At 44.4% G+C, this 14901-nt stretch overlaps 1 protein-coding gene across 1 annotated transcript; it reads right to left on the bottom strand.

Annotated features, from left to right (window-relative positions):
* Positions 1-14659, bottom strand: Rrh (retinal pigment epithelium-derived rhodopsin homolog). The gene is made up of 7 exons (XM_006970386.4): positions 14487-14659; positions 9537-9727; positions 5321-5420; positions 4466-4619; positions 3484-3652; positions 2319-2497; positions 1-149 (listed from the first exon to the last, which is right to left on the bottom strand). Exons 1-7 carry the CDS (start codon positions 14593-14595, stop codon positions 35-37), a joined length of 1017 nt encoding a protein of 338 aa, XP_006970448.1. The 5' UTR covers positions 14596-14659; the 3' UTR covers positions 1-34.
* Between the last annotated feature and the right edge of the window lie 242 nt (positions 14660-14901).

The raw sequence follows: 14901 nt of genomic DNA on the forward strand, positions 1-14901 counted from the left end.
TAAAATGTTTGGTGGTATATTCTTTTCTCGAACTTCAGATTCTTCCAGGAGTCAATGGGCTTCGAGGCATATCCATTGGTACAGATCTTGTCTCAGGCATTGCTTGGTGAGGCTGGCATTTAAACATGGCAAACATGGCCTTCCGAAACCTGCCATAAGCAAAAGAAAAAATACTCTATGATGACATGAAACGTTTAAGGCATTTGCAGTTTGTCTAAAGAGCCACCACTGTTGATGGGCATCTCTAAACAAGTCACTGCACCCAACCAACATCTCCAGGTGAGAACCTTTATAAATATACAGACAGATGGCATAGTTAAAGGCTGATTTTTGCGCCGCCGATGACAAACCTGGAGGACATCTAATAAACTCAATACCTATGTACATTTAACATGACACCTCAACTGCCAAGTGCAGTAAGTTCATTGTTCACAGATCTGGTCCTCTGTGCAAAGGCCAGTTCAATTTGAGGAGGCTTGAGGATGCCCGGTCTTTCCCAGAGAACTTCCAGCAGATTCTGACCTCAAAATATGTCCTTTGGTCTCCTTGTGTGCTCTGCCTCATCTGCAAGTTTATGTGTTCTTCACATAGCTACACTAAAGCTTTTCTCTCAGATCTATGCAGCAGCATACACATTTAAACAGGCACAGCAGCAGCAGTCTGTGATTCAGCAGGATTCAGCACAATTGGTTCACCATCCAACAGTAACAGAAAATGAAATAATCTAAACTTGACCCAGGAGTTCAGTGAAGGGATGAGAGCTTCTCTATTATACTCCATGATTCACTGCTCCTGGTGAGTACACAATTAACTACCCACTGAGAGCCCAGAGTCTTGTCTGGGCTTGCTGCCTGTGTCTGCTCTTTTCTTTGGAAAACACTATTCCATATACCTTGGTGGGACAACCACCGAAACCCAGTTTACCAGTGACCAGCCAGGAACTTTTCTGCCACGTGGTCATTTGAGATGAAGGCTGTCTTTGGATGCTGAGGGGGCAGAGTTTGGGTCTGGGTTGCCCAAGGATATTTCTGCCACCATGTGGAAAGAGTCTGTCACAAGAGTAGAGCTCTAAATATATAAAGTCTTGGCTGTTTTCAACAGTTTTATAAGCCAAATAACCTTAAACTAGGTTGTTGTCCTGGCTGGTTTGATGTCAACTTGACACAGGCTAGAGTCATTTGGAAACAGAACCTTGATTGAGAAAATGCCCCCATCAGACTGACCTGTGGACAAGCCTATGGTGAATTTTCTTGATTTACTACTGATGTGGGAGGCCCAGCTCACTGTGGGCAGTGCCGCCCTGAGCAGGTGGTCCTGCATGCTATAAGAAAACATGGCCAAACACCCTAATAGTTGTGCCAGAGACCCCATCCAAGGACTGAGGAATCTGGATGCAGACATCCACAACTAGGCCCCAGGTGAAGCGCTGGGAGTCTAATTAGCGAGAAAGAGGAGGGTTTATATGAGCAAGAATTGATGAAACCAAGGTTGGATAAAGCACAGGGACAAATAGCCAAACGAATGGAAACACATGAACTATGAACCAAAGGCTGAGGGGCCCCCAACTGGATCAGGCCCTCTTTATAGGTGATACAGTTGATTGGCTTGATCTGTTTGGGAGGCATCTAGGCAGTGGTACCGGGTCCTATGCTCATTGCACAAGGTAGCTGTTTGAAACTTGGGACTTATGCAGGGACGCTTGGCTCAGTCTAGGAGGAAGGGACTGGACCTGCCTGGACTGAGTCTACCAGGTTGATTGCAGTCCTTGGGGGAGGCTTTGGCCTGGAGGAGGTGGGAGTGGGGAGTGGGCTGGGGTAAGGGGAGGGGGTGGGAGGGGGGAGAATAGGGGAACCCATGGTAGATATGTAGAACTGAATAGTATTGTAAAATATAGTAATAATAATAATAATAATAGTCTTTAAAGAGACAGTAAAAGCAACATTTAAAAAATAAGCCACATAAAGATGGAAAATACACAGAGAGTTTGAATTATGTCTAAAAAAAAAAAGGAAAGAAAGAAAACAGGCTGAGCAAGCTTGTAAGCAGCACTACTGCATGGCCTCTGCATCAGTTTCTGCCTCCAGGTTTCTGCCCCGAGTTCCTTCCCTGACTTCCTTCAGTGATGGACTGGGATGTAGAACTGTAAGCTGAAAGAAACCCTTTCCTCCACACGTTGCTTTGGACCATGGTGTTTTATTACAATGTATGACAGCTGTCAAAGTTTTCTGTCACCTCTGAAAGTCTTAGAACACAGGTCCCTCCTTTAACATTCTTTCTGTGCTATCATTGTATTCAGACACACAAAAAACACTGCTTACTTCTTATTCGCAGCAACGTAAATGCAGGGGTTGTAGAACGTGGAGGATTTTGCAAACAGCGGCGCTATGATGGCCATTGCAGGAGGAATCTTTCTGGGGTCTCCAAAACAAGCCCATAAGCACACGATGGAGTAAGGGGACCATGCCAGCAGAAACATCATTATCATTATCACAGACATCTGCAAAAAGAGATACCCACCAAAACTAGCACCTAAAGTGCTTACATGGCTACTGCATCCGCAGCAGCGTGACGACTTAGGCTGGAATTTGTTGGCGACATGGAAGAGGCTGGGGCTCCCTCCGCCTTCAGTGTTCTTTGTTTCGGCTCCTGAGCTCATCTACGATAGCAATTGCAAGTGGCTGTGCTGAGCCGCATGGGACGTTGCTGCTGAGGGTGTGACACCCCTGCAGAGAACACCCTTTCCGTTGTGTGCCTGGGGAGTATGCAAGGCTGGCCTCAAGCGAACATGCATGCAAACCCTCTCCAACCCACTTCGAGTCTCACTGACAACTGCCCACCCCCGTTGTTATTTACTAATCCCAACCGAACAAACTTTCTAAACTCCATGTGGAAACAAAGCCCTATTTTTTAAGCTTGGCGAGTTCTATCAGTAATCATGTGGCGGCATGTTTTACATACAGTATAAACCATGTGGAAAGGAGCCCTTTGCACCGTGTGTACATGAAGGGAAAGTCTCTGCTGACAGAGCGGCCTGATCAGGGCAGATCAATGCACTCCGGGGTATAGGAAGGATCAACTCCAAGGGGAAGACAATGTGGACCTAGTGCCCGGTGTGTCTGCACATACCACAAGGAGACAGAAAGCTGTATAATCTAACCAAACACTGCTACCATACCTCAGGATGGGAGAGAAAGGTGTGTCGTGGGGGGCGGGAGGGGGGGTGGGCAGGACCAGGACCTTGACACAGGAATCCTCAGTCTACAGGAGGAAGTCCAGGGGTCGGAGCACACAGAGACATCCCAGGGACAGATAGGCATGGTAGTCAACCATATGAGGACAAACACCAGCAGAAAGCGCAGGGCAGTGAAAATAGGGGGAAAGGAAAGGAGCCCGGGGCGGGGGGCGAGGGGGGGGGACCTTCCAGCGATGTATATTTAAAGCTGTACTACCAACAACATTCCGAGGAAGACTTTGACTTCTTGCCTTTGTGACATCTGCCTGGTCGGCCCAGTCTCTGTTGAGGTATGCAGTGCAGTTCCGGGCAGCATAACGTCTCATGGACTGAGCGACGTGGTAATAACAGTAAAACATCACCGTCAAGGGCACAAGGAAATTCACCACAATAACCGTCATGGTGTAAGACATGAAAGATCTGGAAATAGGAAACAATGATCATGACCACTCATTTAATACCCTAAACTGAGGAAAGAAGAACAGGAAACAATTGCTAGAAATAATAGTAGCAGTCATTTCATTGGTAAAAAGCTCAGGAAGTATGTTTGACTTATATTTCATAGTTCACTTAGACCATTAAACCTGTGGGTTAGTTCGTGCCAGCTAACTATCTTTGTAAATAAAGTTTTATTAAAACACAGTCATGTACACTCATTTATATACTGCTGATGGCTACTTTCACACAGAGCTGAAGCGTTGCCTGAAGTTTGACCCTTTACAGAAACATTTTTAGAAGATTTTGTTTTTGAGTCATCTTTCATTCCCTTTAGTGAACGAAATGATCCTCATTTCCACAGAAAACCTAGAGGAGTGTCATGAAGTCAGGGCAAATCCTTGCCGGGACCCTTAGCATACTCTTGGGCCCCAGACCACCTGGGAAAGAGAACACAGAGGTGGCCTGCGGCTGGGTTAGAGCTGCCTGCTCTCTGTCTTCACTAACCCTCTCCCACGTGTGACCCAACTCTGAGATGAGTAAAAAGTGGGAGGGTGTCCCCACGGCTGCCTGAGCAGAGGACAGAGGAAGGAGCAAAGGACTAAGGAAAGGGACAAAGGGAGCCAGGCGACCTTGACTTGCAAGCAAGCATAATCCGCTCTTTTGTGTGTCTCCATTTGTATCACACCGTCACTACCAAGGACACCTTTGTCAGTCTTTCCACGGACACTCACGGGCAGAAGGGGAGAGATGGCTACCTCAGGAGCATCTGACTAAAAAGTGGAAGCACGTCCTTACGCATCGTTTTTCCGCCAGTTTATGGTACAGGTGGTCCCTGTAGGATCTGGGGCGTAACTAGCCCAGCCCACGATGGGCATCAAAGCCCAGAACAGGCCATTGATCCAGGCGCCCAGGATCATGCTGAGGTAAGTGCTGGTGGTCATCCTTCCTCCTGTTGGGAAGCACATGAAGCATTAGTGTTGTTCACAATGACAGGACTCGCTTTGGCTCTACTGATGACTCAAAATAGTCATTAAGCACATTCTCTACAGAGTACCTTAGAGCACACAAAGCCTGCCGACGGGGTCTCACATTCGGACAAAATGACAACCTAAAATCTCAGTGATAAAAGTGTAGAGCGTAAGCAGGAACAACAGCTTCCAGGCCAAGGAAAACAAGACATACAAAGTCCCAAAGGGTGAAAGTGCCTGGCCAGTATCCAAGTGAGAGTGACCCTGGATGAAAGGTAACCAGGGCCAATCCTGCAGGGCCTTGCAGGACGCCTAATGGAACCTAGATTGTATTTTTTTTTTTTTTGTTTTTTTTTTGTTTTTCGAGACAGGGTTTCTCTGCGTAGCTTTGCGCCTTTCCTGGAGCTCACTTGGTAGCCCAGGCTGGCCTCGAACTCACGGAGATCCGCCTGGCTCTGCCTCCCGAGTGCTGGGATTAAAGGCGTGCGCCACCACCGCCCGGCCCCTAGATTGTATTTTAAGTATTGTAGAGAGCCGTCAAAACTTTTGAACAAGGGTTTCTAGAGAAATAAGACCGAGCCTGATTACAAACCATTATGCTTGTACCTTAAAATGAATACATGTTGAGTGACTGTTACATCATAAACGACTTCATTGAGGAGGACAAGAAACACGCCATTACCTACATCAGGACAGCAGATGGTCAGGTACCGGTCCGCAGCTACAACTGTGAGCAGGCCAATGCTCACCATTCCAAAAAAGATATTCAGCCCAGCATAAACCTGAAAAACCAACAGTTAACAGTCCGCCATGCCAAGGCCCTCCCATGGAACATTTACAGTTTTTACTGTGTATATAAGGTGTGTGTGTGTGTGTGTACATGTACATGCCGTGGCACGTGTGTGAAGGTCAGAGGACAATTTCTGGGAGATGGCTGTCTCCTGACACCGTGGGTTACAGAGAATGAACTCGGGTTGTCAGGCCTGCATAGCAAACACTGTACTGGCTGAGCATCTTGTCAGCCCTAATCACTTGTAGTTTTGTCCCATTGTTAGACTGCATTTCAAACATATTAAATGTTCATGTGGTGGAACTGTGGAACAAAGGTTCTGGGGGTAACCAATCACTTTGGGGTTGAATTTGAGGCCTGCTCCACAGGAGGGAATTCACGCATGATACCCTACCCGGTTGTCTTCCTAAATGGGCGAGCTGTTAACTGCCTTCTAAACATGCTTAGACACACAGGCAGGTGCTACCCTCTGCCCCTGGCCAGAGAAGCTTCTCTCTGCACTAGTCAGCAGTTAGTGCAGAGGCTCTTAGCTGGTCAGTGCTGAGAACAAGTTGCTGAGGATAATTGGGCACTCGGTCTGAAATGGACATCTTTATCAGTCCCTCCCCGACAAAAGGCTCAGGGAACATCACAAAAGAAGGGGCAGAAAGAACGCAAGAACTAGGATGGGAAAGAACGCTATGCAGTGCTGTCCTCTGGATGTGGCGTGGCCATTGCACCCACGGGTGCACAGCAGTTATGGTGACCTGCACAAGATGAAGCCAACAGGGTCAATTAAAACTCAACAGGCAACACTAATTTCATTCACTGGGTTACAGAGTGTGTGTGTGGGGTGGGGGGAAGAGAGGACATGAAGGGGGCAGAGGCATGTGCTGGTAATGCCTGGGGGAGTAATAGGTGGTGGAGGCTTTGGGGGGGGATATTATTGAGATACATGCTTACACATATAAAATTGTCAAATAAATAAAAAGACATTCTATTATGAGCTGGAAAGAATCAGTTAAGAGAATTTTGCTGCTCTTGCAAAGGACCCCAGCAACAACATGGCAGCTCTCAACTGACTGTAACTCCAGTCTGAGAGGGATCAGATACTATCCTCTGACCTCTGCAGGCATCAGGCACACACATAGTATGCATACATACATGCAGATAAAACACTCATACACACACACAAAAAGACAAATATATACATGTAAAAATTTTGAAGATATTCTATTATGAAAATCCATATTTATTGCTATCGTATCTTATGATAGCATGGAAGAGGAACCAAACTCAATGTCATCAACAGATGACTGGATAATGAAATCCAACACTATACAAAATGGAGTATTATCCATCTGTAAAGAAAAATGAAACTTTTGGGAAAAATGGGTGAACCTGGTAAGTGTAATATTAATGGATAAAGCTCAGAATAAAAATTGTGTGTTCTCCCTCATATGTGGATCCTAGCCTGTAAGGTATACATGTATAAATATAAACAGGTTAAACATAGGCTCAGTATGTAAGTTGGAAAATAGACCAAGAGACAGTAATATTAGGTGATGAGGAAGAATAGATATAAACAAGAGCATAGAGCTGTTATTAAAAAAGGATATAAAGCTAATTGGCTTTCTATTTTTAACTCTATGTTTTTTCTTTTTTCAGGGTAGGTAAGTAAATTCAACTTTCTGAGTATTAAAGCAGCAAGAACCATAAAAAATTAATTTAATTGATAGTAAAAGTATAAAACCATAAGCAAAGCTCTATCGCCTCAGAAAGTTCTGGTTGTACAGAAGTTCACTGAGTAGCAGAGTTTGAAACTGGGCAGTGTTGAGCGGCCTCCTCACACCAGCTGTGTGGTGTTCTTCTCTGTGCCTTAATTTAAAAAGTGACTATTTTTAAAACAGAAATGTTAAACCTGATCTTAGTTTTGTACTGCCTTCAATTTTGCTTGCTAGCATTTTCAATTAAAAGAATAAAGAATTAAGCTGGGCATGGTAGCACACACCTTCAATACCAGCACTGTGGAGACAGAGGCCAGCAGCTCTCTGAGTTTGAGGCTAGCCTGGTCTACAGAGTGAGGTCCAGGACAGCCAGGGATACTCAGAGAAACTCTGTCTTGAAAAAAGAAAAAAAAAACTATTTATTCTTATTTTATGTGTATGAGTGTTTTGCCTGCATGCACATAAGTACACCATGTGTATGTGTGGTGCTGGACTCCCTGGAACTGGAATTAGGGGTGGCTGTGAGTCACCATGTGGGTGCTGGGAACTCAGCTTAGGTCCTCTATAAGGGCAGCAACCACTGAACCATCTCTCCAGCCTCAAGCAGTAGCGTCTGAAAGGGAAAATAAAGAAACAGTGAAGGCCTCAACATCTCTCTCATACAATTCCTCCTCTCTCTCGCCAATTGGACTTCCGGAGCTCCACCTGGGATTTGGCCGTGGATCTCTGCATCTGCTTCCATCAGTCACTGGATGAGAGTTCTAACATGACAGTTAGGGTGTTTGGCCATCCAATCACCAGAGCAGGTCAGCTCAGGCATCCTCTCGACCACTGCCAGTAGTCTATAGTGGAGATATCTTTATGGATTTCTGGAGACCTCTCTAGCACTCTGCTTCTTCCTATTCCCCTGGGATCTGTTGATGTTGAGACCATGGTTGGAGGAAGCACAGGGACAAATAGCCAACCTAGTGGAAACACATGAACTCTGAACCAATAGCTGAGGAGCCCCCAACTGGACCAGACCCTCTGGATAAGTGAGACAGTTGATCAGCTTCAACTGTTTGGAAGGCATCCAGGCAGTGGGACCGGGACCTGTCCTTGGTGTGTGGGCTGGCTTTTTGGAGCCTGAGGCCTATGCTGGGACACTTTGCTCAGCCTTGGTGTAGGGAGGAGGGGACTGGACCAGCCTTGGCTTTGTCTGTCAGGCTGGGCTGACTCCCCAGGGGAGTCCTTGCCTTGGAGGAGGTGGGAGTGGGAGGTGGATTGGGGGGAAGGGCGGGGGTGGGCTGGGAGGAGGGAAGACGGGGGAAATCCGTGGCTGATACGTGAAATTAAGTTAATTATAAAATAAAAATACTATAAAAATAATAAATAAAAGAAACAGTGAAAGGCTAAGACAGGGACAGTGAGAAAAGTAGAAATTTTCCAAAGTGGAAAGGGGCGTTAACATGACTAAGCACGGGGTTCGGTGATTACACTGGTAAGGAGTAGAACCAAACACTGTCTCTTCCTGAAAGGAGGCCGTGGTGCAAGACAGAGCAGGGTACCTACTGAGCTTTCAGAGAAACAGGTAGCACAGAATGCCTGTGATAACTGCCAACCCAAACTGGCAGAGTATTTCTGCACCTCCTAACAGAACCCACATCTGAGACAATCATTCATTTACATGGTTGTTGCCTTTTTAATGTGTCTTCCATGTAGAGTGTTTACTGAAGCCCTGTTTATAAAAGAAAAATTCAGGAACAAATGCTTAGTCACAGGGGAATAAAGACATATGTTGACAAAATAGAGTGCATGCATGTGGTACAAGACATACATACATGCAGGCAAAAGACTCTACACACAAATATAAAATATAAAGTATTAAAAACTAAATGCATCCTCAATCATTGCTGAAGCTATTTCCACAAAAGCAATGAATCTATTATCTTACAATATCTTGTTTTAAATTACTAGACTGTTGTTGTTTTGTATGTGTGATGTGTATGTGCACGTAAACATGTGTGAGGTACACACTCATGTGTGAGCATTTGGAGGCCAGGGGTTGACATGGGTGTCTTCTCTCTTGCTCTCCACTTTTTAGTTTTATTTTATTTTATTTTTTAGGGTCTCTCCCTGAATGGGGTGTTTGGCTACACTGGCTTGCCCTGAAGCCCTCTGGATCGAGTCACCTGCCTGCCTCTACTTCCCTCCAGCTGGAATTCAAGGTGTGTGCTGCCACGCGTGGCTTTTCCCTGGGTGTTGGATCCTGACTCAGGTCATCTGGCTCCCACAGCAAGGACTTTCCCCACTCACTGATCCACCTTCCCAGCCCCAGTTCTTGGGGTTTTTTAAAAAAGACATTTAAATTTGCATCTGTTTTCTTTACTTCATTTCATTTTCATTCCAAAGAGCTCCAATACCTGACAGCCTGTATATCCGAATTTCCAACTTCCATGCAGATCTGAAGCAGCAGACATGGGATAGCCAATGCTACTGACTCCTATATCAGTGAAAGCCAGGTTAATAATCACTGCATTCGTGGGTGTCCGCAGTTCCTTGTACTTAATGAAGATGCCCAGAACTACTATGTTGCTGAGAATGCTTATTATACCTAAGGATACAAACAAAAAGGATCATGCATTTTGTTCAACGTTAATATTGAGAATAGAATAAAAATTAAATATTTAAGTTACTTCAAAAAAGATAGCAATCCAGCTTAGTCCTTCAGTTTGAAGAGGTCCTGCTCTTAAAACCGTTAACATCTTCTGTAAAACAGAAATGAAATGAAAACACAGAGAATCTGTTGATTGTGGAAGCCAGAACTGAAGGCTGGCTCATGTCATCACCATTGACCATCTGTCCCAAAACACTCCTGTAGCTTTCACGACTCCAACACGTTGGGATTTTTAGGACACAGGAATGACCAGCTACCCTCTCCTGTGGCAGACTACTAAATTCCTCTTCTTTCTGCTTAGTTTCCTTTCTCAAACCTCAATCAGTATTCCATCCTAACAGCATTTCTGTCACATTTATGTTTTTTTTTTAATTTGGTTCATTATCATTAGGCACATTAAGCATAGTAAGATCATATGACTCTCCCAATATTTCTTAAAATTCAACTTGTCAAAATTGAAATTCTTCATTCAATGCATGAGTTTGCGCGCCCCCCCCCCCAATACTCTTAGAATGCATACTGCAACATTCGACCATCCAGACGATAGGCCAAGACAGATTTCTGGTTCATTGGAACATCACATCTGATGATACCATAGCTATGCGACCCTCAGTCTTGGAATCAAGACACTCAGCATTTTCAGTGTCCCACCGTTGGACAGGCCCAGACAGCTTCTTAGCTTGAGGACTAACGTTACTAACCAGCATGCTAGTGTGGCCACTGATGGTAAGAACCATTATTGAGCATACTGGGAGCAAATGTTAGCCACATCAACATTCCCTACATGCTGAAAGGATGCATGTTTTTCATGAGCCAGATGTAGGCCATCCTCAGGTCCCAGTGGTAGAGGCTGCTGTAAAATCAATTTCAATGGAGAAGCTAGAACCATTACTGGACTTCTTTCTAGAAGGTTACACAACAAACAGAAGAGAATTGTGTTTCCCAGGGAAAAGAACTACTTGATGAGCAATCCCCAGTTACTGTCCAAACCAGTGGGAGTACTCCCAAACACCAACACATGGAAGGATCAGCTAAGTCAGAACTTCCACTCTACTTTGGTGCTCCCATCAAACTTGGCTAGCATCCTTTTAATCCAATCTTCCATGTCCCCATTCTCTCTCCTCCATGTGACTGGTACACTTGCTCCATCAAATAACAAACAATAGATCTACTGGAAGCTTCCAGTTCCCCCAGTGCTTGAAGAATGAAAAGACCAATGTCCTAACCTCATTGTCTAGGCTCTTCACCCAAATCTGTTGTTATCCTCATTCCACACTTATGAAAGAAGCCCACTGGTCTAGCAGTCTGCAAATACATCAAGCGACAAATCTTGACTTTGTATTTTTCCCACTAGAAACACCTTGTGCTGTTCCTTTGTATGTTTAAATGCTAGCCATCCTTTAAAGTTCTGGCCAAGCCCAATGCAGCTCTGAAGCAGCCTCCTCTTCATGGGATTCTATATTCTTCTCCATCCGTTCCAAGGGTGCTTGCTGGTATCATCTCATTCTGGAGTGATGCTAAGTCATCCAGCTCTTACGTTGTCCTACCTTCTACATCTCAGGCTCCTAAGGAACTCTATCTTGGGTATGTGCCACACAGCACATTTCTGATGAATGGAATACCACTAAAACTCCAGTCAGCCCAATTTCTAGTATTCCTTCAAGCACCATGACAGCAAATTTGGCACTCCTTTGGCCCTTCTTACAAACATACAAGAACTACTGTGGGGATGAAGAAAAGAAACACCTTGTCATTTGTATTCAAAAAGGGTTAAATTCGGCACATACATTGCTGCCTAGCAAGCACATAGTCAGAAGAAAGTAACTCCATTTTTGGGGTGTCTCCAATATGTCGGTACTACACAAATAATTGACCCCTTTTCTCTGTTCTCTCTAGCTATCTTACACACTGCATTGTTTCCCGGGTTGCAGGTACTTTCCAATGAGTGTACAGCAGATCCATCAATCTAAATTCTAAGTAGGCCTACTCTCCCACCTTTTGAAATCACCCCCCCCCATTCCTGTAGCTCCCCTTCTATCTCTCCTTGGTCTACCTGACAGTCTTTCTTCACCACTACCATATTAAATGTATATTTTCAGTCTGCCCTGGACCCCTTTCTTTCCCAGTTCAGCATTTTGAGTGGGTTCATTGCATCTGAGATTGGTGTTGTAGAACTCAAGGCCATATGCGAAGCTGAACTTGGGGGCATCACCCCCCACCTGTTCCTCCCCAGGTGTGTTCCCATCTTGGTGAACTGCTTCATCAAGCGGTAGCACCCCCCACCCCGAGCCCCACGAGAAGTCATTCTCGATGTTCCCTCTTCTTTCCCTGCCCCACGTCAAACCATCCATTCTACCTTCCAGCTCTCGAGAGAGTCTACTTCTTTGTGCCTCCCCTCAGTCCCTACTGCTCCAACTTCGGGTCACTGCAGTGGCCTAATGGTCTCTCAGCTACCATCACAACTCACATCTGAAATGCAAATCAGATACTGTCTCTATTAACCCTTCAGTGACTCGCTGTCGCCTTACAGGTTATGTGGTCCAGTATTGTTTGGTACTCAGTCAACTTTTTCAGCCAATCTTTCACCGCAATTTTACAATTCACCCGTGACGAATTATTTCAAATCCATACACTTATCATACTCTCAATTCTCAGCTTTAACTGATGGAAGAGAGAGTGCTCAAGCATATTAAATTAACAAAATGTCTGTAGCAATGGTAAATGGTAAAAGTGTACCGGAGCTCAAATCCAAATGAGAGATTAAAATAAAAATCGCATCTAGGGGGTGGTAGAGATGGCTTTGTGGCTAAGAGCACTTGCTGCTACTCTAGACAGATGACCTGAATCCTGTTCCCAGCATCTGTGTTGAACAGCACAGAACCACCTGTAACTGCAGATCCACGGGACCTGACATCTTCTTCTGGCCTCTGTAGATATACATGTGGCAATCATTCATCAAGACACACACAGACATATAAGTAAAAATAGATTAGTACAACTAGGCCAAGCATAGTTCAGAAGCGGGAAGATCTTGAGTACAAGGCCAGCCTTAGCTACATAGATAGTTCTAGGCTAGTACAGACAATAGAGCAAGCTCCTGGTTCAAAAGAATTAATTAAATACATATATAAAATCAATAAACTCAACAGTAAAAGAATCTACATAGGCACATGGTGAAAATAATAAACAGAATGATAAGGGCATGAACTCTTCTCCTCTGTTTTCATTCTTATTTGGGAGCTCAAGTGGTTTTTTGTTGAAGGAGGAAAACGAGGAGATGGGAAGAACAAGAGATCCGTGACACACAGAACAAAGCAGAGGTGAGACATGCTTCCTTCTGTTCCTCTACAAAGACCTAAGCAAAGGTCACCTGCTCTGATGCTTCCTAACAAAACCGACCAATCGAGTTACAGAAGAGAACGCTAACAAGTAGGCCTCTGTTACAGCCAAGCACCACTTACAAGCGTGTGCTGGGAAAATCTCTTAAGCTCTTCATCTGTGTGAATCAGGAAACAAAACTCAAAAGCAGCTACAAGATCTTAGGAAATTTCCTTCACGTACTGATCTTGTGAGAAGATTTTTCCGCTCTGTATGTAGTCTCATTACACAGCCCACTCAACTCTGAAATCCTCAGCAATTCCCCTGCTTCAGCCTCCAAAATACCAGATAAATTTGGGATTTTCCCTGTCACCTACAATTAGCTGAACCAAAACTTGTCTATAGTGTCTCCATGTGATTCTGGAAATGTGGGCTCACTTTTTGCCTCTTGCCACACAGAAGTATTCAAATGAATTAATCACTGTACCACTAAAAGCAAATTGGAGGCCAACTCAACTGTGAGGTAAAAGCCAGACAGTTGTAAAGTAGACAATATATCTACTTTATATATCTCTCACTCTGTTTTTAGAAATATGATTGAAAATTTCAGAAAAGCCAGTCCAAAAGACAATGAACCCGATGTAACAGTTACTAAAACCTGCCACTGCCTACAGTTTGAGATTAAGTAGTTGCTGATTATAAAAGCCACGGCACTAAGAAAATCTGTCATTTCCCTCATGCTCTTCTCTACAAACAAGCCTTTATCTTAGTCTAATATCTGTACCAACAAGAGCATATATGCCCAACATCTATCTATGCCCCTCAGGTGCCTTGATGACATTTAATATACTCTTCCTAACAATCATGACAGATCCCTTATTATCATTATTCTACAAATGAGAAAATGCAAGAGTAAGAAGGTGAAAGATCTTGTGCACACTTTCAAAGACACTAAAAGCCAACCCCTCCAGCTCCCGTTTCCCATGACTGTCTGCTGGAGGAGCTGAATTTGCATATGGGACCTGCACACCGTACTTTCTTTTTCAAACCTGAGCTTTGCCTCCAGTACCTTTCAATCTTGAGTTAGAGTCTACCAAGAAGAAAACTATGCAAATTACACATGAGAATGGACAATGATATAAAGCATGCTTCTACCATGGTGCACACTCACCTCATGTTTACATTTACATTAAGCTCTCACTTACTAAAGTCTTCCATGTCAAGAGGCAGCATTAACAATGCTTTCATTTACTCTTCATTTCCATTTTCTGATTCATACGGTTCCCTTGGTGACCAGCTAGGCCACACTGCAGGCCTGTACCAGGCACCTCCACTTTTCTCCCATCCTAGAAGCAGGTAACTGAATAAATACCCATACCTGCCACAATCAGGTAAGCTGCAATGATGCTGTGTTCGGTCTTGGAGAAGACAGAACTGTCTTCATCCCCAGAGCCTGAAGTGTTTAAGTCTGAAGTGTCGCTCAGCATTTCGGAGTGTCCAGACCACCTTCAGAACAGCCTTCAGGCAATGGCAAGCAGCTTCGACAGCCTGTCAGGAAAGTTCTTTCAGGACAAATCATTTCCACTTCTAGACCTCAAAGAAAGGCTTTTTCATTAGAGGCCCTCCATTAACACACTTAATTGGGCTGAAGAGGAAAAGATTTTAATTCCTAGAACAAGGGGAAAGCTCCTTAAAGAGAAATCCCAACCACCACACATCTTAAGTAATTTAGCTCCTGTCTTATATTTATAAGCAGATTACCAAGCAAACCATTCTATTCAAACAAACAAAAA

The sequence above is a fragment of the Peromyscus maniculatus genome, chromosome 6, assembly GCF_049852395.1.
Source record: "Peromyscus maniculatus bairdii isolate BWxNUB_F1_BW_parent chromosome 6, HU_Pman_BW_mat_3.1, whole genome shotgun sequence".
Taxonomy (NCBI): Eukaryota; Metazoa; Chordata; class Mammalia; order Rodentia; family Cricetidae; genus Peromyscus; species Peromyscus maniculatus.

Excerpts from the sequence above, each read along its gene's own strand:
- Rrh (XM_006970386.4), bottom strand. The coding sequence starts at position 14,595 with ATGCTGAGCGACACTTCAGACTTAAACACTTCAGGCTCTGGGGATGAA. Across the intron at positions 4,620-5,320 it reads CATCTGCTGTCCTGATGTAG|GAGGAAGGATGACCACCAGC; the intron begins GTAATGGCGTGT and ends GCTTCCCAACAG. Across the intron at positions 150-2,318 it reads TACGTTGCTGCGAATAAGAA|GTTTCGGAAGGCCATGTTTG; the intron begins GTAAGCAGTGTT and ends TGCTTATGGCAG.